Source organism: Alligator sinensis, unplaced genomic scaffold, assembly GCF_000455745.1.
Source record: "Alligator sinensis unplaced genomic scaffold, ASM45574v1 scaffold470_1, whole genome shotgun sequence".
In the NCBI taxonomy this organism is placed as follows: Eukaryota; Metazoa; Chordata; order Crocodylia; family Alligatoridae; genus Alligator; species Alligator sinensis.
In genome coordinates, this window is record NW_005842487.1 from 575,187 (window position 1) to 598,894 (window position 23,708).

General features: G+C 38.9%; 1 protein-coding gene across 1 annotated transcript in view; it reads left to right on the plus strand.

Moving 5' to 3' along the window:
• ULK4 (unc-51 like kinase 4) overlaps positions 1-23,708 on the plus strand; it is a 457,838-nt gene that overhangs the window by 210,189 nt on the left and 223,941 nt on the right. The window contains exon 30 of the mRNA XM_025212836.1: positions 2,212-2,304. Within this exon, the coding sequence (XP_025068621.1) occupies positions 2,212-2,304 (93 nt within the window). The remainder of the gene's footprint in view (positions 1-2,211; positions 2,305-23,708) is intronic.

Sequence of the window (23,708 nt, forward strand, 5' to 3'; positions counted from 1 at the left end):
GGGAGATGGCATTAAACTTAATGTGTGACTGCTCTGAAACTCTTCTAAATTTGTGGAATGTTAGGCAGTATTAAAGTAAGAATGGTTTAAAGGTAACCTGTAACAGCACTCTTCAGTGAAACCTAAGTTAGGAAAACTTCACCCCATTTTATTTAGGGGGAATGCTATCCTAGTTTATCTCACCATGGGTGATGGTGTAGGAGCAAAGAGATTTATTCTCCCTGTAGAAAATTGAGCACTTCTAATAGATATTTTAGTGATTCCTCAGGAAAAAAAAAAAATTTCCACAAAAAGAATGTTCATTTTAGCTACTGTGGGTTTTTTATGTGGTATTTGGGTCGATGAATCACTTTGCAATGAAATTTCTTGCTTGGTAAGCTAAAATTATTGTACCATAAATAGTATTCACTTATAATATCTTTGAAAAAAAAAATTGGCATTTTAAGTAGAAGCAACTAAGAAGAACTGATTTTTATCAAGTACATGGGAGAGTATGACGGTAATATAAAGGTAATCTTTTTAAAAAAATTCATAGGAGATTTTAAATATTATAAAGTGGATATAGTCTCTGCAAGGTAATAATCACCTTACCTCTATGTCTGCAGAAAAGTTTATGTTGTTACATTTTTTAAGTTGTGTGTCTGAAGTTGGGCCCTAACCAATTTTTACTATTATTTTTGTTATGGATTATGATTTTGAGACATAAATCCATGTTTTGTATAGCAAAGTACGGATTTTGGCAGGCAGTTTTGGAGACTATATAAGCACCCATGCTAAACCACAAGCAGCTTGTAGAAGCATGCGAATAAATGTGTTTAGTTCAATAGGAGCTCCATAGTGAATTAAAATATTTTTATCTTTTAAAAAATTAATGTATTAATCACACACGAGAAAATGGGTTTTATTTCAGGAAATAAAAACTATATTGAGTAACATTTGGCCTTTTCATTGGATAGACAAAAAGTTAAGAATAAGTCTTTGTGTAAGGGTCTAGGTTTAGCTCTTGCTTCTTGTTCTTCAAGGTGTGAGAAGCATGTGCAGTTCTTTGAGGATATCATACAAGCTGGTGACAAGCCATTCCTTGTTCATTTTAGTAGAAGTGAAAATTTTAAAGATAGTATTTTATTCCCCATCCCCAACCACTCCTTCAGATTTTTTTTTCTCAAAATGTTATGTAAAATATGAATGCATTTGATGCCCATATTATGGTAATCTACTAGGTTTTCCTGCTAATAATCCCCCATTTAAATATTAATTCTTTAAATTTTCCTTTCATAAATCAAGGGCTTTGTCTCTGCTATCTTATTTCTTATTTAGAGTTATAGTATTTATTAATGAGAAGTTCTGTTCTTGAAACGGAACTTAAGCCTCTTGCACTGGTATCTCTTTTTTTCTATCCATCATCTTATATCGTATATGCATCAACTCTTCTTTTTCATAAATGGGCTAAAAAGAACTAGAAATACCACTATTCCCCAGGGAGAACCAAGATGATCAGTTTTTCATATTGACATACAGCACCTTGTTTTCCCTGACAAGGCTTTTGGTTAGGTAGAAAATATTTTGATATATAGTATAGATCTTTTTTTTGTGGAAGTGCATTTATCGAAGAAATTGAAAAGAAGCATTGATTGGAGTTGTTGTATTGTTCAGTAGCATTCCTAGGAGAATGAAAGTTCACTGTATTTAAGAAAAGAAAACCAAAAGTGAAAGAAGTGCTTTAAAAATAAAAGGCTTTAAATTGCAAAAAATTAACAAAGTAAAATATCAAATCCCAGCACCTGGTCACGTATAAGCCTCTCTACAATAGTTTGAGACTCCTATATCTTGTACCTATTACTATTTTAAGATTCATTGAATAAAATTACTTCTTTATAATTTTATTGCTTGCCTGTCTCAAGTACATATGATGAAACTAAATTTCTCTTTCAGTACTACTGTTGTTGTTTTTAATATTTTTTTGACTTAGTGCCATGAACTGGGAAATAAATATTTATTTCCAAATAGTAGTGGTGTTTAATATTATATAATTCCAAGTAGCAGGAACCTTATTGTTTGTTTTACCAAATCAGTAAAAATACATTATTTTGGAGTGCTGTTTTTCCTTAATACTCTAGGAGTGACTATATTTTAAGCCATTAACAAAGTATATCAGCTACTTGATTCACTCAGTCTCTAGCTTTTCACCATTAATTTTTCTTTTTCTTGCAGTTATGAACACATTCTGATGGCTCCTGACCCAGTCCCAGTGTATGCTCTAAAACTCTTAGTGGCCCTGAGTGAACACAGCCCAGCTTTTACAAGGTAACACAACATTTTCTTCTCTTTTTTCACTTACTCAGATAACAATTAAGAATTACTCTAGGGATAAATTCAGTTCAACCTGTTGAGATTATGTAGAGATCTGGGTTTGTAGTAATAGTGAAAACAATTTTCTGTTACTGAAATTCATAGCTCTTAATCTGCTCTACTGCTTTTTTTTCCTACATTTTTTAATACTTTTAGCCCTATTAAATACAAAAGAGTATAAAATAATGGGAAGATAAAAAATCTTTTTCTGATTTGAATCTTTTTGTTAATCTTTTACTAAATTTTCTGAATTTCTTGTGCTGTCTATGCTAATATAAGTACACTAAGGGTAGGAACAGACATCACATTTGTCCCTGGAAAAATTGTTCTTCTGTTTATCCCAGCACTAAAATGTCCTGGGATTGGCATGTATGCACCATCACCCTTATAGTCAAGATTTAGTGAGCAGTTCAGTGCAGTGCCACCTTTCTGCCATTGATTCAATGACATAATCCCAGGATAACTGTTTGGACATACTTAGCAGCTTGTCCCAAGTTATTGCAACTACCTGTTATGCAGGAAACATTTTTAGGATTTATCTCAGGATAAGAGAATGGATATCTGTATGCCTGTAGTTTGTCCCAGGATAATATGATCAATGTGATGTCTATTTTCTGTGTGTATATAATACCTAGTATAAAAACACTATATTTGTTTCCCTTCCTCTGCAAGTAGTTTGCACACTGTGCTGCTGTCAGAACATAGTGTTTGGAATTACCAGTATTTGCCTTTCCCTCACTTTTGACTGGTGAGTGAGATTTTCAGCTCATTCTTCATTTTTGTCCATTACTTTCTAAATCCTGAAAGCAATAGTGGCAGTAACAAAATAGGTTTCTATATAATTCTGAACTTTCTGAAATCAGGTTACATAAAGCTAACGTGAGGTTTCAGCAAGTTATGATCAGAATATTCAGTACGGAGTGTTTAAATTATCCCCAGAAAAGATTTTAGCAGTAAGTAGAGCCTCCCACAAAGGGGGAAAGAGAATTGATCAGCAAAGAAATCTATGTCTTAGATGTCAGTATGGGTAAACGGAGAATGACTGTAAATCAATTCCTTGCAAAGGAAATTAAAACAATAGTAAAAGGTTACATACCCTTATAAATGAAAAGATGAGAAGAAAAGAAATGGAATTGCAAAAGAGTAGAGATTAGAAATAATTTAGTTATGGCTCCAGTATTAAATGAGTATTTGATTCAGTCAGTACAGTTATGTTGAGCATGAGGACAAAAGCAAGATGTGAATTACCCTATCCAAGTTGCAGAGCAAATCTCAGGGACATAGATTCATAGATTTCTAGAGTTGGAAGAGACCTGGTAGATCATCGGGTCTGACCCCCTGCTCCAGGACATTTTGGACTCAAATTGGGAAGGATTGAATAATCTGTATCCAGAATGCTAAAAAAACCTAGTATGTAAAACTGTAAAAGTGAAAACATGGATTTTTAATAAAAATATCAAATTTGGGGTACCATGTGCCTGGAGAACAGCAAATTTAGTACTTTTACTCATGAATTTTACTTATGAAATGTCAACTGACCCCAGTAGAACGAAAGGCTTTACAGCAAATTTTGAAGGAAAGAATTGAAGATATGAGGTAAATAGAAATTTCAAAGAATGTATATACTAGATAAACTACTACTAGATATTGGGATATTTACAGCTTTTGCTAAAACTATGCAGTAAAATTAACCATTGAATTTAAATATATTGGAATAAAATTAGGTAATTCATGGTTATCAGTAAAAACCTACAATAACATTATATATTTTACCAACTTAAAATTAAAACAAACATATGATGATACAAAAAATCAAATGAAACAATATGTTATAGTAAAAGAATAGAAAAAAGAAATTTAATTTGAGTTTGGCCTTTACCTTTGTGCAAGTACCAAGGAGTATAGGACAGGCTACAAGTTTTTAGAAAGGAATCAAATATTAGGAAGAAGCCCAGTGTTTATCATTTTCAACTAAGGCAGAGATCCATTTTCCTCTTAATTCTTCAAAGAATGTGCAAAGCCACAAATAGTAGTTTAAATCATCTATCCCATTCTTCCCACAAAAAATACCCCATGTCTGAATACAGGGTCCAAGACCACCTGCCAATAATGACTATGCATCTCATTTTAGTGAATCAGAGTCTAGTAATACCCTTTCATTGTTTGAGGGTTTATACTGCAGATGGGTGGGTTTTTAGGATAGAAGAGAGTGCTTTACCTATTTTAAAAAAGGAGAAGTTTGAGAAAATCTCGCTCTCTGCATATCTGTCTGCATACTGGTATCTTTTAGTTCTTAAATGTGTATCTTGTTTTAAATATAGGGGGAATGTTGGATCAGTGACTGGCAGCACATTTCAGGCAGGAGGGGTCAGGTGGCTACTGTGGCTCTGGCTCCAGTCCCTACCTGGCATTGCCCTAAATAGATCATGATCTGATTTAGCATGTTTATTTGACTTATATTTAGTAAACAAAACTTAAAAAGTTAATGTTAATTTTATGTCTCAGTAGCTACAAGTATTTGAACTGAAATATTTGATTAGGAAAATAATTAAATACAGCAGTTAATGTGGTTTAAATGTTATTCAAAGCTTTATGTGGAAAGAGATTATTTGTATTGGAATACTTGTATAAATGTAAAGACAAACACAATAGCATGTACTTCCCTTACATTGTTTGTTTAAATTTAAGGAAAAAAATGAGGGCACTGAAAACTGTTGACGCTAATTTTAGCACACCCAAAGTACTTTGCATGATATACCATGATTGTCCACTCATCTACTTTAACAGAGTTTAACTCTCTTCCACTGAGGTCATTTTGGCACCTCCAGTTTCACTGTTGCTATCTATAGAATCACTTGCACTATTTATTAGTTCCATTTCAGTATCGGATTGAAGCAAATCTGATTCAGAACTACTTGAACCACATTCTTTTTCACTAAAGGATGGTTTGACCAATGAGTCTATGGGCAAGGGCAGCCTATCATCACACTGCATCTTCCTCACTAATTGTGCTTCTGACTGATTTTTCAGAAGGAAGAGATTTTGAGAGCGGTGCATTCATTTGTTAGTCTATTCCTCCTTTTTTGTCTTGATTGAGCTGAAAACCTTCCGGTTCCATTCACAAGAAGTAGCTGTTGGTGGAATGCTTAGGATCCTTAGAGCAGCATTTCCCAGCCTTGGGAAACCTTCTTGCCAGCCAGAAGGCATGTTGGGCTGGAGCTGTATCCCCTGCTTGGCTGGAGTGCCACGCTCCCCGTCTGCCTGTGTCCACAGCAGCAGCAGATGGAGGGTGTGGCTCCAGCCAGGCAGGGGGTGTGGCTCCAGCCCAAAATGCCATAGCACACCAGTTGGGAAACGCTGCCTTAGAACAACCCTGTACAACAGTCAGGTGTTACAGTATCCCTTTCACCATGTGAGAAGAGACGTAGTCTCTGCTGCCTGCCAAATGATGTCTTTGCTCCAAAATGTTTCTTTTGTGTGGTACTTGGCAATGTCTGTCATCAGGGATATTTCATCAACATTGGGGACATTCTTAGTTACTTATAGAATTGTATCGAGAGCAGTAGATAATTAATCTTCCAATTAAATGTTGTCCTCTGTGTTGAGAATCCAAAAGGTTTGCTGCCAGATGAACTAGATGAGAGCAAAACTCAGATCTCTTAGTAAACATTTGTTTTACTACTACTTTTTTGGATAGAGGTGAAGAAGGCAAAAGCTCAATTAGACTTTCATTCAGTTGTCTGAATATCTCTGGAATATTTGAAAGGCTTGGTGTGTCTCCTTCAAGTTTCTTGATAGCCACTAGAAACTGGTAGTAGCAAATTGAATGCTCCTTCAATTCGAATCCAGAACACATTGTTGTCAAAAATCTGCTTCTGAATGTTCACGGGAATAATCTCGGGCGCCGTGTCATCTATTGAAGCACACTACAAACAGTTGTTTGGGCACAGCAAACTATGTAAACACTTTGTAGCGGAGCCCCATCTAGTTTCTCTTGGCAATAAAAGTGCACTTTCCTTCCCCTGCTTCTCTTTCTGTAGTTTCTTCAAAGTCTGATTAGCAACATGATGATTGTTGAATACCTTCACAATCGCTTTGCAGTTTGCCAATATTGTCTTCATTGTATTCACACTTGCTATGTCCTTTGCCAGAAGATTCAAACCATGAACAAGATAGCCAAATACTATTAAATGAAGATACTTTGCCTTTAATATTTGCCATGCAGCTTTCATGTTACTCAAATTATCAGTTATAAGGGCTGGTACTGTAGAGGGACCTGCACTTTGTCTCTTCACTCAGTAATTTGGCTATGTATTCACCTCTATGACGAGAAGATTTGGTAGCAATTGCTTTCAGGAATATTGGTTCAGGTGTTGCTAACATAATGTTCAATAAAGAATTTTTTTGTATATCAATCAGTCCATCCATCTGACATCAGAGTCAGTGATTCTGCTTGACCAATCCTTTGAATAACCGTTGTTTGAACCCTGTCATACTCTCTACCTGAGAGAGAATGTGATGAGTGATAATGTGACGGTAACTTATATTATGAGTGAATTAGTTTGTAAAGTTCCTTCCAATATTGATTTTCAGTTATGGAAAGAGGTGTACAACTTGCAAATATAGCTCAAGCTAATGTCTCATCTGCTTTTTCTTGATCTTATTTTGACGTTTTGTCCACAAAGCTTGATTAAAAACTTGACTATCTTGAACAGCTACTCATGGTGGATCACATATGTGGTGACAGTGATCTTGAAAGCGAGGATCCTGCTGCTTCTTCCCCCAGACCTGGCAGCCCAACCTTTTTATTGCCCATATTTTGCAAATCTGCTATTACACTTGAGCTACCAAGTTCCTGCAACAAAAGCGGGGAAAGATTTTTATCTTAGCCTATTCTAGTCTGGCTTCATCCATCAGAAGGAGGAAGAGAAGCATCAGGGAGCTTGCTTCCCCACTCCCTGCCAGAAAGAACACTCTGCTGCTCAGTTGCCCTGGGACTGCAGAGCCAAAAGGAAGTATAGTCTGGCCTTTGCCATCTGCCAGAGGACTAAGCTTGCTCTGCTGGGTTGAAATAGTTAACTATTTATCTATTATGTAATTTAAAAAATACGTTGTTAAGCCTAAGCCACTTCAGGTGTTTAGTGCAAGCAGAAAAGCAGGATACAAATATTTTAATTTAAATAAATAAATAAATAATAGTCTAGAGTTGCATTAACAACTTTTAAAATTGTAATGTTTTAAAACAATGTACATGCTAGTGTATACTGTGCCTTGTTTTACATATTAATTTGTTTACTTGCATAGGGTTTCTGAAGCAGACTTTTTCTCAGATGATGTTGTTCCACCACTTCATTGTATTAGCTTTCTGTATATGACTTGTACTTTTTCAGGACAGTTTCTACCTGTTTATCAAATGTTCTTCATTCTTGTTGCATTGTTAGCATACTCCTGCCCACAATATTTACATCTACCAACTTCCTTCCTTCAATGACTTGAACTTCACTATAATGATGCCATCCATACACCAATTTTTTCCTTATTAGGCATTATTATGGCTACTTCAAAGCAAAAGCACTAAAAAACTAACAGATCTTATGCAAACACTTCCAACTTCCCCAACTCAAGATAGGAAATGAGACACTGCTCTGTGTTTGCTGAAGTGAAAGAAAAATCGATCATAGTTTTAGTTCTGGTTTTGCTTTCACTTGCAGTTTGAGATGAAATAACAATTTTAGCTTTGGTTTTGATTTGACCTGCACAGCCAATTAGGTGAATTCATAACTTGATTTTCGGTTTAGATTATTATGTGAATGCATTTACCTTCCTGTTTACAAATCAGTAAGATGTATTTGTACTTTCTCTCTCACTTCCTAGGGATAATTACCTGAAAAACATTAATTACAACTTTGAAACTGCCAGGCTTGCCTAATTTTGTATTGGCACCCATTCATTGTTACTAATGAATTTTATGAAACAATGCATTTTTAGAAATGGAAAATTTCCCACAGAAAAATAAAGCACGGGAAAATTTTCTGCCCCACATCTCTGGTGAGGCCACATCTGGAGTACTGTGTTCAGTTTTGGGCCCCCCTCTACAGAAAGGGTGTGGACAAATTGGAGAGAGTGTAGTGGAGGGGGACAAAAATGGTGAGGGGACTGGGACACATGACTTATGAGGAGGGGCTGAAGGGACTGGGCTTATTTAGTCTGGAGAAGAGAAGATTGTGGGGGGAATGTAATTGCAGCCTTCACCTACCTGAAATGGGGTTCAAAAGAGGATGGAGCTAGACTGTTCTCAATGGTGGTACATGACAGAACAAGGAGCAATGGTGTCAAGTTGCTGCAAGGGAAGTTTAGGTCAGATATTAGGAAGAATTTTCTCACTAGGAGGGTAGTAAAACACTGAAACCAGGTTACCTAGACAGGTGGCAGAAGCTCCATCCTTGGAATTTTTCAAGACCTGGCTAGACAAAGCCTTGGCTGGGATGATATAGTTTGGGATGGTCCTGCTTTGACCAGGGGATTGGACTAGATGACTTTCTGAGATCCCTTCCAACCCTAACTTTCTATTATTCTGTGTACCAATTTCTGCCTCCTGAGTCTTGGGGTTGGTGGGAGCACCAGCAGGTTGGGGGGAGCACCAGCGGCCAGCCGGCGATGGAGAGCCAATTTTAGGGAGGGCAATAGCACTCTCCATGCCCCTCTACCAGTCGGAGCGCTTGCTGTCAGGGTGGGCACCAGCGCTCCCAGAGGGGCACGTGTCACCTATGCTTGTGAATGACTGAATGGGAGTACTTACAATGCAGAAAATTAGGTATATATGTTGTCTCTGCAGACAGAAGCCTATTCTATATGCAAGGCAGTCACTGAAAAGTGTGGCTGACCCAAGTAGTTTGTGGCAATAGACATCTTTGACACTATAGAGCATATTGTAATGTTCCCGTGTATTGCCATCTTATGGAATTTATTAATATGCTGTAAAACCCTTCTGCTTCCCAGTAGTTCTGTGTGTGACCAGGAACTCATGGCAAAAGTTTCACTAGAGGGCACTAAATTGACTGTAGTTTTTATGTTTCTATTTCTTGATATTGACAAAAATAAACAATCAATGTGAAATAAGCAAATTCTGGTTATGAAACATGCATGTTCATATGATGGGAGAATAAATTTTTGATGATACATATTTGTGTTTGCAAACTGGTAAAGGAAAAAACTCCTCTCTGTAATAGGCCTTGGGTTAGGCTTGAGATAGAGTGAATGGTATTTCCTGTTCATGCTGTGGAGATCAAACATCAGGGAAAGCTAGAGAAAGCCTATCTAGAAAAGTATAGAAGGCACCTTGGGGATGGAGGAGACAGGTAGGGAGCCTAAAAGGTACCCTTGTAGGGCAATAAGCCAGGTCCTTCTTTCACTTCCATTAAGTCTTGATTAACTTCACTGAAGTAGGTTAAATTATACTAGCAGAAACTTTAAGTGAGGATCGCATCCTCGTGCACTCACCTTTTTCACTATGAGTAGGTAATAATTCTTCAGTTGTTACTCTCTCTTTCTTGAACCTAATGTAATGAACAAAGACTGGAAACAGTCACGGTTTTTCCTTTGGCTGATGTCTGATCAGTTGGTTGTCATAAAAACAACTAAAATATTGCTTATACCTTCTCATCTTTTACATGCGACCATAAGCACTGCTGCAATACACTAAATAGATTAAAATGAACTAGAAACTTGCTTGAGTGGTTTGAGATTTTTGAACAATTTGAATCCAGTAAATATAGTACTTAACTGCATTTTTATTATCTAAATTATATTTATACAACTATGGGATTATGTTTATTGTGCAAATAAATGGTATGATTTTTTCCTATTGTTGAAATAAATCTATTGAGCTTCTAAAACTTTATTACAATTCATAAAATGTTACTGTAAGTAGAGCTTTGGTTATGAGGGTAATACTGTGGCTCACCATCGTAAGCTCTTTTTTTATCTGAAGAATTTTCTTTGTGTTCATGTACTTAATGTGATTGGATAGCAGACACTGGGATTGCAGATGCTGACACAACCTTGTAATGTATTTACAGTTGGGTTATATTTGTTGTGTTTATGACACTATTGGAAAATAGCTATTGAAATTCTGGGTGGTTTATAACCCATATTTATAAATTATTATTATTTTTAATTCTACCATATCTGATAGTAGTATTTATGAGTAGATCCTCATGGATTATCTATAGTGTCACTTGTGCTGAATGAATAGCACCACTGAGAAGCACTCCCCACCCACCATCTCCCACAACTAGCACTGCTCTCATGTGCTCCATCTTGAGTATGTAAATTAACATGCACTCAAGGTAGACCCAAGGCAGACACATTGCCTCATTTCTGGGATTTGGTAGGGGCTGAACAGAATGATTCCACATGGTGTGTTGTTCAATATAGAGGTACTTTCTAGAACAGATTTTCTTCAGTTCCTTTTACTCCTGAATGTCCTTTCACATTATTATTTTAATATATAATGATGGATATAATTTTCTACTGAGTCGGTGGTTTAACCAGATTTATACGTCTCCCACAATAGCTGCCTCCTCCTGGAATACCTTTCTTTTATGACCTACATAATAACCTAGAAAAATGCACTGCTATGGTAGAAGAACTGAATAGGTAAATAGATACCTTTTTCTCATGTAAACCTAGAAAACTAGAGGTTGCAGGGGCCTCAGGAAGTCATCTACTCCACCCTCCTTCTCAATGAAAGATCATCACTGTCTGACTTTCCAAGATAAAAGATTCCATGGCTTCTCTGTTCCAATGCTTGACCATCCTTATAGTGAAAAAAATTCTTAATATCTACCTTAAATTTTCCTTGTTGAAATATGAAGCCATTGTATCTCATCCTGTCCCCTGCAAACGCAAAGAATTCTCTATCACTATCCTCTATATAACCACCTTTCATGTATTTGAAGTCTTGTCAAATACCCTCTTTCAGCTTGTAAATCCAAGTTTCCCAGAGGTTGAATAATTTTAGTTGGTCTTCTTTAGATTCTTTCTAATTTATCCTCATCTTTCTTGAAGTGTGGTCCCCAAAATTGGATGCAGTACATCAGCTGATGCCTTAGCAGTGACAAACAGAAAGAAAGAATTGCCTCTCTTGACTTGCAAGTGACATTCTTATTAATGTAGCACCATTGGCTTTTCTGCCACAAGAACATACTCTTGGATCATATTCAGCTTTTGGTCTACTATAACACCTTGTTCCTTTTCTGCAGTACTCCAGCCTAGCTAGCCATTCCCCAATCCATATTTGTACATGGAATTGTTCCATCCCATGCTGCAAGACTTTGCCTTTGTCCTTATTAAATTTCATTTAGTTAATTTTGGACAATTTCTCCAGCTACTTTCCCCAACATCTTTGAGTTCCCAAAGATAGGTAATGGCTCTGAAATTACCTCTGCATAATACTTCAGTACTCTAGGATGCACCTTATCCAGCTCTGCTCTCTTATATAGAGAGAGCAACAGCACCTTTTTCCCCCCTCTGCCTGTGCTTCCTGAACAAGTCATCCATCGGAGTGTTCAGTCATGTGAAATATGTTCCCAATATCCAACCTCAAAATCCATTAATAAACATTAAATAATACTAAACCAGAGTTTGCTTTTAGCTGTTTTGAGACCATTAATGGTTTAAAATAAAATAAGGAGTGGATACTAAAGAAAAGGACAGCTTGAACTAATGAAATTCATCTCTGGACAATTGGAAAATTGCATTTTCTTTTTTAATTACTTTTTACAGATAGTACTTGTATAAGAAATTGTCAGAGGAAATGAACTCCTATTGGGAACAAATATTTGCATAGTAGAATCAGATCTGATTTAACTGTCTGCAGTCTGTTTGGAACAATTTAATATGGTGGATATTGAGATGAAGTTGTTAGGCTGTCTGTCCACAGTTTTTAATCAGTTGCTTCTCTGAGACACTGTCCATCATTTCGCTATTTAACAGATATATAATGATCAAATAGCTGGATTATCTGAGGATGATTTTGTTGAGTTCATTTATTCCTTACTTATAACATACTCTTTCCATTGATTCTTTTTAAGTAATATAACAATATTGACTTCTACAATCAATGTTAGAATTACTCTGAGCTTTTGCAGTTAAATATTTTTATCTCAGTTTTTGTGTTTTGCTTTTTAGCTGAGGGTCACATTTGTTGAATGCTCTTCAGTTATACAAAAAAAGTCTAATATGGTTGAAGACCATGGTTTTTGGTATCGTGATGGTAGATAGATGATAGTATACAACATAGCTGCATAATTTATTGGTGGTTCTCACTTGACAGTTACCTGAGGGAAGGTAATGCTCAGGGGCAACCAACATGGGTTCATTGAGGGCAGGTCCTGCCTGACTAACCTGTTTTTTTTTTTATGATCAGGTCACCAAGTCCCTGGACAAGGGTGTCGGGGTGGATGTCATCTTTGTGGACTTTAAGGACGCCTTTGACATGGTTTCCCATCACAGTCTCTTAAAAAAAACTTGGTGACTGTGGCATTGATGCCTACACAGTCAGATAGGTGGCAAATTAGCTAGATGGTCGCACCCAGAGAGTGGTGGTGGACGGGTCGTTTTCGACCTGGAGGGATGTTGGCAGTGGAGTCCAGCAGGGCTTGGTCCTGGGGCCTGTACTGTTCAACATCTTTATCAGTGATTTGGATGTGGGTGTGGAATGCACGCTGCCCAAATTCGCTGATGACACCAAGTTGTGGGGAGAGGTGGGCATGCTGGAGGGGAGGGACAGAATCCAGCTAGATCTAGACAAATTGCAGAGGTGGGCAGATGAGAATAGGATGGAATTCATCAAAGACAAGTGCAAGGTGCTGCATCTAGGGAGAAGGAAGCAGCAACACACCTATAGGCTGGGGAACACCCTTCTTGTCAACATGGTGGCAGAAAGGGATCCTGGAGTCATTGTTGACTCCAGGATGAACACGAGTCGCCAATGCGAGGAAGCGGTCAGTAAGCCTAACCGCACCTTGTCGTGCATCTACAAATGCATCACAAGCAGGTCCAGGGAGGTGATCCTTCCCCTTTATGTGGCATTGGTCAGGCCGCAGTTGGAGTACTGCATCCAGTTCTGGGCGCTGCACTTGAAGAGGGATGTGGACAGCATTGAGAGGGTCCAGAGGAGGGCCACTCACATAGTCAAGGAGCAGTGGGGCAGGCCCTACAAAGAGAGGCTAAAGGGCCTGAATCTATTCAGCCTCCACAAGAGAAGGCTGAGAGGGAATCTGGTGGCCATTTACAAACTCACTAGGGGGGACCAGTGGGAATTGGGAGAGGCTCTGTTCCCCCGGGCACCACCGGGGATTACTAGAAATAACGAATAACGGCCACAGATTCTTTAGAGAAAAGGTTCAGTCTGGACATCAGGAAACATTACTTTACAGTTAGGGCTGCCAGGCTCTGGAATGGGCTCCCAAGTACGGTGGTACTCTCTCCTACCTTGTGGGCCTTCAAGAGGAGGCTGGACAGATATTTGGCTGGGGTGATATGACCCCGGCACCCGTTCCTGCCCAGGGCAGGGGGTTAGACCTGATGATCTGTTTAGGTTCCTTCTGACCCTAAGCACTATGATACTATGACAGTGTATGTTTAAACTGAAGTTCAGGTCAACAGTACAAGTTAGCAATTTTAAAATGTTGTAGTTGTCTAATGTTAGAAACCTACAGAACACATTTACAATCTAAATACAGACATGTACAATCTAAATAAATATTTGTAAGTATAGACATTTTAGATACGTGCAGCTAAAGATTACTACAGTAGACATTTTACAGGAAAAAAGATGATGAGTAGAAGAGGATAGAATTGTAGTTTATTCTCTTAGTTTATCATAAACCAAATCATCTAGTTATTTAAGTACATATTTAATATTAAGCATTTTAATGAGGTTTTATGTGTTCTTAAACACCTAAATTGGGGTTGAAGCACTACATGCTTCAAAATATAAAACATCTTTGAGCTACAGCTGGAGATAAAGATCTTAACTTCATGACTGCATAGAACTCATCTTACACTAAGTATAAAAGAAACAAAGAGGATGGCAGCATAGTAGTGCAGAATAAAAATTGCAGAGAATGTTTTGAGTAATTTTCTTACGGCTGCCTCACAGAACTCTGTACATTTTCTTTTGTGCAGTGTTGTTTCTTGTGATGAGCATGTGTACTGTCAGAAGGTGACATCTGACAGATAAAACCTTAGAGGCAACTTCTGAAGTGCAAGAGTTACTAGTAACTATCTGTTCACTTAAAATACCAGTAATTGGGCTTCTTCAAATCAAATGCATTTTCTGTTTTCAGATTCCTGTATTTTGATGACTAGAATATGTTTGTAAGTTTTTATGTTTAAATGTGGTAGAGTTTCATCCGCATCCCCAGTTTACCAAAGTGATTTTGCCTCAATCTCTTTAATTTCTTATCTTTTTGCAATGTCTGTCATACACTAGAAACAGGGAGCACAGTCTTTTGCAGAGTTCTTAAATTCTGGACAATACTACCAGACATGTCAGAGAAAACTGCAAACTAATGAAGACAGATAAAGGCAGGAATTGGAGGAATTGAGGCACTCCAAGTGGTCCTTGACTCTCCAGCTTCAAAGGACTGAGGCTGGAGTGTCGGACTCCCAGACCTATCCTCTCTCTCACTTTCCTTTTTCACTGACTTCTCATCTCTTTCCTCTACCTCCCATCCCTGTGAGGGGAAGGGAGGAGGGGGGAAACAAAGTGTGAGATATACATCACTGCAGCCTCCTCTAGGGCCCGCTGGTTAGGGCTAAAAGAGTCTGTTGCATTTTAAAATGTTCCAGCCAGGAACAGCACAGAGAGGGAGTATGTTTGCTCACTGGTGGAAACGTTTCCAAGTGTGTTTCATTTGGAAGTGTTTCAATTGTTTAATCTTTCCTCAATAGGAATCATGATGTTGATGAAGATTTGCTTATCTGTCTACTCTTTGCCTGGTGGTAAATATTTTACTACTACATGCCTCTTCAGTAAAGAGATTGACTATTTCATCAGTGGAAAAAATATGACTTTAACTCTATCCTGTAGTACTACAATGCAGTAAACATTGGATTCTGATTAATGGATAGAATATTTTAGTCCTACCTTAGTTTCAACTGATGTTTGAAGTCCTACTCCTTTCCTCCTGGTATGAATAAAGCTAAGTTGCTCTCAGCAGAAATGGTATCCTGATGATACTACTGAGAAATGAAGAGGAGCCTGTGAAGAGCAAGTGATTATTGTTGCCTACGTTTTTTTAGCAGAGGCATAACAAAGTAGCTGGGTTTCCTGGGGCAGTAGGATGCATCGAGGGGCAGTGGCAACTTCTGGCCGAAGAAGGGGATTGCTTGGTTACCCTGCCCTGGTTATGCTACTCTCGTTGTGGCAGGGCACTATGGGTGTCTCTCACTTTAAGCAGCCAAGCAGCCAGCAGGTGCTTGATTATGGCAGCCATTTTAGATCTAACAGTTTACTGCTGGCAGGCCAGGCAGTAACGTACTTGAGGTAAGGGCAGGAGCTTAAGGGGATGGTTTGGAGGCTCTGGGTCCTGGGCATGCCCTAAAACTGCACACTGCCGGGAGTGGGTGGTCTGGTGTGGTTCCCAGTGGCAGAGGAGCCCCCAGGAAATGCCAGGCCAGTTATCACCCCAGTGAAAGGTGGGTTGAGGTGCCTTAATAACCCCAGCTCCCACAACGGGGTGGGTTACCCTGTAGTAGGGTCCAGAAGGCAGACCCAGGAGAGAGAGTGGGGCTATAGACTCAGAATCCTGACTTGAAATCCCTTGACTGGTCAATGCTGGGGGCAGGACCAGAAGGGTCAAAGGGCCAGGGGCCCACCGTGAGGGATGCCCAGAGCTGAGGGCCTGGCGTTCCGACTGGCTTGGAGGTGAGGCCGTGGATGCCATCTGCAAGGCTCGGGCTGTGGTGTAGGGGAGGAACGGAGCCGCAAATAGCGCCCCCTGGCATCGGGGCAAGAAATGGGCTGCCTCCCACCTAATTAACATCCTAATTAAATATTGTCAAGGTGTGGCAGTTGAGAAGGCAAACGGTTAGCCCAGAAACAGGTGGGCGGGCCACTGGTAGACTGGCCCCGAGAAGGTCCCCTGTTACACGCATCAATGACCATGAGAGTTGGAAACACTGGATTATTCTGTTTTTAAGGTAATTCAAGCCAAAAAATAAAGATGTATTGGACGCTCAATGCTAAGTGAAATCCCAGACTCAAGTACAAAGTTCAACTCAGGTTTAACTAATGACCTGTGACTGGTGCAACCATAATACATGTTCTAAAATACTGTTACTTAAGATGTGGAGAAGAGTCTCTCAAAGTGAAATCTTGCTAAACTAGATAGAAAACATTTGTCTGTGATTTGCATATTGGCATTCTTTCTGTAAATATCTGATTGAGACAATGGGATAGAATGCCTTAGGATCATGTGTGGGCTTTTATGGTAAGGAGTAGCAGGGGAAGAAAGAAACAAACAGCTTCTTTGCTCTTAGTTATCTCCATGTAGCTGTCCACAAAGGAGGACAATTCCAGAAAAGGATTCCGCCTCAGCCATAGAGGTATGTGGCAGAACAGAAAAACAATGTTCAGAAATGTACCATTTCTAAATGATACAGTTTGTGAAGATGATAGATGGATTAACCTTGTACAACACAACAGACTGTTGTGATTAATTAAAGTAACTCTTTATCATGATGTCTTTGGAACCATCCAAGATGGATCTACTTTTCAAACTTCATTTACACCACTGGTTTTACCCATGCTTTATCTCTATAAAGGCCATTAAAGTCACATTTTAGTGTCAGTATTAGTAATGGGTTGATCCTCTTCTCATACATCATGATGCTTGCTTAACATTTGTTTACGTCCAGCCTATACTGAAAAACATTATCTGATTTTCCTGGTCCTTGATTTTAAAAAAGCAGCAACAGAAGAGTTTGACCCTTTTTCTTTGGAGCTGAATATAAAGTTCTTAATTGCTTTTGAGTCAGAAGATGCTACACTTTTAAACATAGCTTCTGGTATCATCTATTTTAAAGGTGTAGTATGAAAAGTAGTAGTTTAGATTACACATTCTCCACGAAAAAACAATATTCTCTTTGCACTTACAGTATGAAGCTAACGTTCTTGAAACTTTGCTTCCGTAGTAAATTTATTAATGAACGCTTATATTATTTGTTTAGAAAGCATTTCATGATGATCTCTAAAACTGTTAGCTTTATATTTTTTCTAGTTTAAAATGTAGTAATACTGAATATTTTAAAAAATTAACCTGTTAGCTTCTAAATTCGTTGTTATTGTTTCTTCCTGTACTCGCTTAACTCTTGAGTTTTTGTTATTAATTTAATAGAACAAAAATTTGGGGTAGTTTAATTCATGAACAAGGCTAACCATATTTCTTACTATAGAGAACTTTTGAGGCCCACTCCCATTAGTTGAACAATAGTTCAAGTCTTTGAATCTCTTTATATTAAGGACAAAAACCATGAAGCAGATGGACTAAGAGATGGTTGGAGGGTGATGCTGTTTTATTAGAATTATTGTTTTCATTGTACACATTTTGGACTTGATTCCATCCCTGATTTTGTTTCAGTTTGATGCTGATGATAAATTTGAATGAACAGACCTCAACTCATTATCAGTAGAGTTAAGCTGGGCATGAAAATTATGTAGCACCATAGTATCTGTTATCGGAACATAACTTTTGGAACAAAATTTTATGACATGCTGCTTTTTTACTTCAGCGTTTATAGGAACCCTGTTGAAATGTACATTGGCTGTCAGGTAAGAGTAGCAGTTAATATTTGACTTTCCAACCGAAGTCATCAGCATTGTATCTTGTCCACAGTGCATAATTGCTAATGGGGCACAGTATCTATTCAAGTAATGCGCAGTGTCTCCAGTGCAGACCACAGCACCTTGTTATATCACATAACAATTTCCCTTCTGAAATTTGTTAAAAACTTTATCTTGGAATTTTATATCTACACTGAGGATCAAGGTGAAGAAAAATAATTTTAAAATATGAAACAAATAGTAAGTTTTTAATTGTTGCCATCAATACAATGAGGTAGAAAGTAGGGCAGGATGGCACCTTAGAGAAGAACTAGTTCAGAGAGGCATGAGTTCTTGTAAGCAACAGCCTACTCTGTCAAACATTATGAATTGATTGGCTGAAAGAACAGATTTAATGTAGAAGGAAAAAGAACAGAGGGAGGGGACACTGCTAAGAGAGGTAATAAATGTGTTGGTTAGATCAGTTGAGATGAACAACAAGGCAGTTAACACTTGGAGGGACATCGGAATAAGAGCTAGTCCAGGCAAATGGGATAAGAACACCTGGTCCCTGTAGACAATTTCTTGCTTTCCAATTTTTTCATTCAATTTGTTTGTTGTTTTAAAGGGCAATTGCCCTGAGGCCAATGATGGAATGTCCAGGAAGGTTAAAGTACTTATGTAGATGTATGAGTGATGTTGTAGCTGTGATGATCCAGAAATTTTGTGAAAGGCAAGAATTTCTTAGGGTAATATCTTTTATTGGACCAACTATGTAGTTGGGATAAAGTAAGATAAGCTTTCAAATGCTAAACATCTTCAAATGTCTTGATTTGAAAGCTTGTCTAACTTTATCTCAACTGCATAGTTGGCCCAATAAAAGATATCAACCTAAGAAATTCTTGCCCCTCTCACATGTAGATGTGTAGGCATTTATACCCTCTCATCTCTCTGGGGCTTAAGACATTCAATTCAGAGCTATGGGTTCCACTCCAAGGCTCAGGCACCAAATCACTTTGTGAATCTAGCCCATAGCGTGTCTGTGCCTCATTTCCTCATCTGTGAAAGTCATTGTAATGTACCTGTGAGGTAAGAAAGTGCTACAAGGGTAAATATAATATAGATTGTGGGGCACAAAAAGTAATGAAGGCCAAGGAACTATAGTTTGGTACATAAAACTGAAGAGTTGTTTTTTGTTTTGGGGGTTTTTTCCCCACTCTCTCATTGGAGTTGGTCAAGGAACCTGGAATTTTTAAATGTTCTCATGTCCCCAAACTTGTGGTGACTTTGCCAAGAAGTCTCTTGTGGCATGAGGTTGTAGACATGCAACTAAAAATTCAGGATTTAGCTTTCTGGTGTTTTGTGTATATGACAATCTATTTTGAAAGGGAATGGGATAATCATAATTCTGATCAAGTCACCTTATAATGCCCTTTAATGTTGTTCTTCAGGCTTTGTGTTTGAGAACCGAAATACTGATTTTGTTTTTTTCTTCCAAATGCGATCTCTCTTAATCTTTCTTCTATCTCCTATTCAAAACATGATAAGATTTAAAATTATTCCTGGTTTACAAAATACCAGACAACATATTGTTTAAAAAGGGCTGGAAATTATTTATTGCCTCAACTTCAACATATCCAGGAAAAGAACAATTTAGCTATCTGACTTCTAAGATATTTAGTGCCTATTCAGTGTCAAATGGAGTTTGTACGCTATGCAGGAATGGCACACACTGGTCACCTGATTGTTGGCACACTTCCCCCTATGGCTTCCTTCCCTCTCTTCCACAGACTTTGTCGCATCTATCTTCTGATAAAGGACAGAGATTTCATGAAAGAATTGGGAAAAATGGTTAATACTGTTTCTTGAAGTGGTGATCTCTGGAGAAATGGGTTGGATCCTTCCTCCTTATCTTTCCCAAAACAGCTCCTTCCATGCTATTTCTTCAGCCTTTCTCCTGTCAGTTATTATGTCTGGGTTCTGCTTCAGCAAGATGGGATCTTGTAAGACACAGTGGGAGCATCTACACAAGATGTTTAATGTGCAGCAGACTAATTCTACTGTGCATTAGCATGGTTTTTGCTGTAATGCACCAATGCACCATAGAATTAGTCTACTGCACGTTAAGTGTCATGAAATGACTGTGTGCTACTGCTATTATGCATTAACACTGGCTACTGTGCATTTATGTAGTACCTCATATTAGAGGTACTAAATTTAACGCACAGTAGCAATAGCACATTAATGCATGTGTAGACATGGCCAGCATGATTACTTTCTATATCCCTGCAAGTCTTGTCTTAATTTGAAAAAAAACAGAAAGTCCCATAATATCCTTTAGGTTGCCTCCATACTCAGATTCTCTGTAGTGGGGGATTTAGGAAGCAGTAACGCTAAGACTCAATCAATTACCTTTATAAGCTTACAGTCTACTTTACCCCTGTTATTTGGGATATTCAAAACATACATCTTTAATTTAAGGCTGCGTGATTTGGGGGGGGGGGGGGGGGGGTGTGGTTTTTTTTAGATTTGGTTGTGGGCAGGGGTGTTGTCTGTTTACATTGCAGTTCCAGCCTCCTTTACAAAATACCTCCTAGATCAGGATTTGTCTTATGGATAAGAATAATACTGAAAGACCTCAGGTCACATTGAAGAATATATGCAAGGTTTAATTTAAATTAATTAATTAAGAACCTAGTCCTACAACACCCAACTTGCTCAAACAGTTTCGTTGATAAGGATGGGATTACCAGCATAAGGTAAACACTAAAAATAAGAGTTACAAGATGAGGTATTGCATTTTTTGTAGTTATCATGGAGCCAGAAATTTAAGTTTGTTTCTGTATGATCAAGCAAAAGGATTTATAGTAATTGATATCAATAATTTTAGATTTAGGGATTAATTTTTTAAATCCAAGTTGTGAGCAAATGTTTGATGTTTTAAGAATCAACTTTAAAGTTTCAAGAAGGACACATTTTTAAAAAAGAGGAAAACTTTGAAAAAAGGTGACGTCTACAATGGAAATAACGTCAAACTCCTGAACACTGCATAAGGATGTTGGTGTATGTCACAACCCAGTGATTTTGGTGCCTTGGCACTATGGAATTTCTTGGCCACATGAGAGCTCTTTTGCACGGCAGAGTGTTCTGCTGCAATTGAGAACCCGCGTATAGGAAAGAGTTCCCGCCAATTTGCAGTTTCCTTTGCAGGATGCATTTCTTCTTTGCAGCACAGAAATGCACGGTGCAAAGAGTTCCCGCCATGCGAATGTAAATTTGTGCCCCGCTATTGGCCAGTGCTAAATTATTCACACATGGCGGCTAGTAATTGGCTCGCTGGCCGTTTAAAATTCCGCGCGACTTCTGCCCAAGTCGAAGAGCTTTGAGCACACTGCAGAGTGCCTCTGAAGTTATCTGACTTGCGCCTGCCGATCGATAGACTGATCACCTATCAATCTTTCTTCCCGTCACCGAGCGCAACCCCGACGTACCCCTTTCCCCGCCGGCTTTGAATTGCGGACGGATTAACTGGCTTTGGGCCCGCCCACCGGGACAACCCGCGTGGTTGTTCAGACGACCGGACCACCTGCGTCGTGATTGCAAGTGGCGTGAGTAAAGTTTTTTACAACCAATAAGTTGTGTCTGCCTCTCCATTCACCAGCCCGCCCTAACGTACGACCAATTTCTAACGCAACTGGAGTCAGCCCTGGCCGTCCGAGACAATGTACAGGCACAATCACTTTTGTGTGTGTGTTCACTGCTGTTGTATTATAGGAGAGGCAAGGATTTCTTTGGGTGATATCTTTCTTTCATTGGACCAGCTGCAGAGTTGGGATAGAGTTAAACATTTTTCTTCAGATCCTGTATTGTAGATAATTTTATAATAAAGCACTGATGTGTCATATGAAAGCACAACCTGAAAATGAGAACATTAAATGCTTGTACACATGACAAAATTGCCCTTTTTTAGCGATTTAATCATGTCACACTGTACATGTGTGGCAGTGCATTGTAAATTAAATTACTTTATGGACCAAACTAAAACACATCCCAATGTATTTTAGTTTGCCGTATAACAAATTGCAGTGATACATCCATCCCTGTGGCCCCGCACTCCACATAGCTCAGGGGCCACTCAGCCTGCTGGCAGCTCACTCCATGGCTGCAGACAGACTCTTCAAGGGGAAAAAAAAAAAAGCTGCAAGAGGCTTGGTGGGCTTCCAGTGCTCCATGCACTGTCCCCACCACCTTCACGCGACCTGAGAATGGGCTGGCTTGCCCCTGGGGCAGTACGGGAAGCAGGCAGAGGGCAGTTCATTGTGCCGGCAGCTGAAGAAGGTGGGGATGGTGCATGGGGCGCTGGCAGCTCAGGTGTGCTCAGGGAAGCTCAGGCTTCCAGTGGTCTGTGCACTGTTTCCACCGACTTCTCTGGTCGGCAGCACACCCAGCCACCCTTCTGCCGCCTTCCCATGCTGTCCCAGAGTCAAGCCAGCCTGTTCCCAGGCAGTCCCAGGCAGTGGGGATGGTGCACGGGGTGCTGGAAGCTCTGGTGGGGAGGTGGGGAAACCTCTCCTGTGGCCAGGGGGTGAGCTGTCAATGTCATCTGAGCTGCAGGGGGCCCCGGTGCTTCCTTCTGGGCCGGCGACATCCCCTGGGGCCACCCGGGTTGGGGGCTGGCGGGCTGGATGCTGGCTCTGAGCAACTCAGGGTCCGCTGGCAGCTCACCCCCCTGCTGTGAGCAGTCTCCATCAGCGGGGGAAAAAAAAAGGGATCAGCCATAACCGTGATGGAGCTCTTAAAGTGAATCGGTGGATTTTTTTAATTGTCACAATTAAAAAACAAACAATTCAAAGCCCACCATTTCAATTTTGAGTGAACTACACCGCTCTCACATTTATAAGCAGCCATTGGTTTTTAAACATTTCATGCAGTTTTATTTAATCTAAAGTCAGGATTTGACTGAAAGCTAGATAAAAGCCATTTTTTTTTGTGCTTCTTCCCTAAAAAGTCTTGTAAATCTGAGAAGCACTAATCAAGATGATTGTCTTTTGCTTTATAGTTCCAATATATCTAGTTTCCAATTGGATACTGATCTAAGGAATCTTAACCTGTGTAAATAAAGTAAATTGTAAGTTGTTATTGATCTTTGAACATCTGGTATTTTAAATTTAGTTGAAAAGATGTTAATGTACCATTAACAACAGATCCCAGAGTTGCCAATGTATACAGTACATTCTGGCAAAAACTTACAAAGTAATATTAGTCCTTCGGCTTTAATAAGAACAAAAAAATGCTATACAAGGAATGGTTTCAAACCTTAAGGGTACTAAGTTTTTGCCAGACTTTCATCTGTTCCACTTGTGAAATTTAGTGTACATGAAGTAAAGTTCTTAAGCTTTGGAATTTGATGAGGTGGATATATTTTAAAACAAATTTTTGAAGCAAAATGAAGTGACTGATTGCTTGAAATGAAAAACCTTTTAATAATTGTAATTTCTGAAAAGTATGAGACCGCATGGTGAGGTTT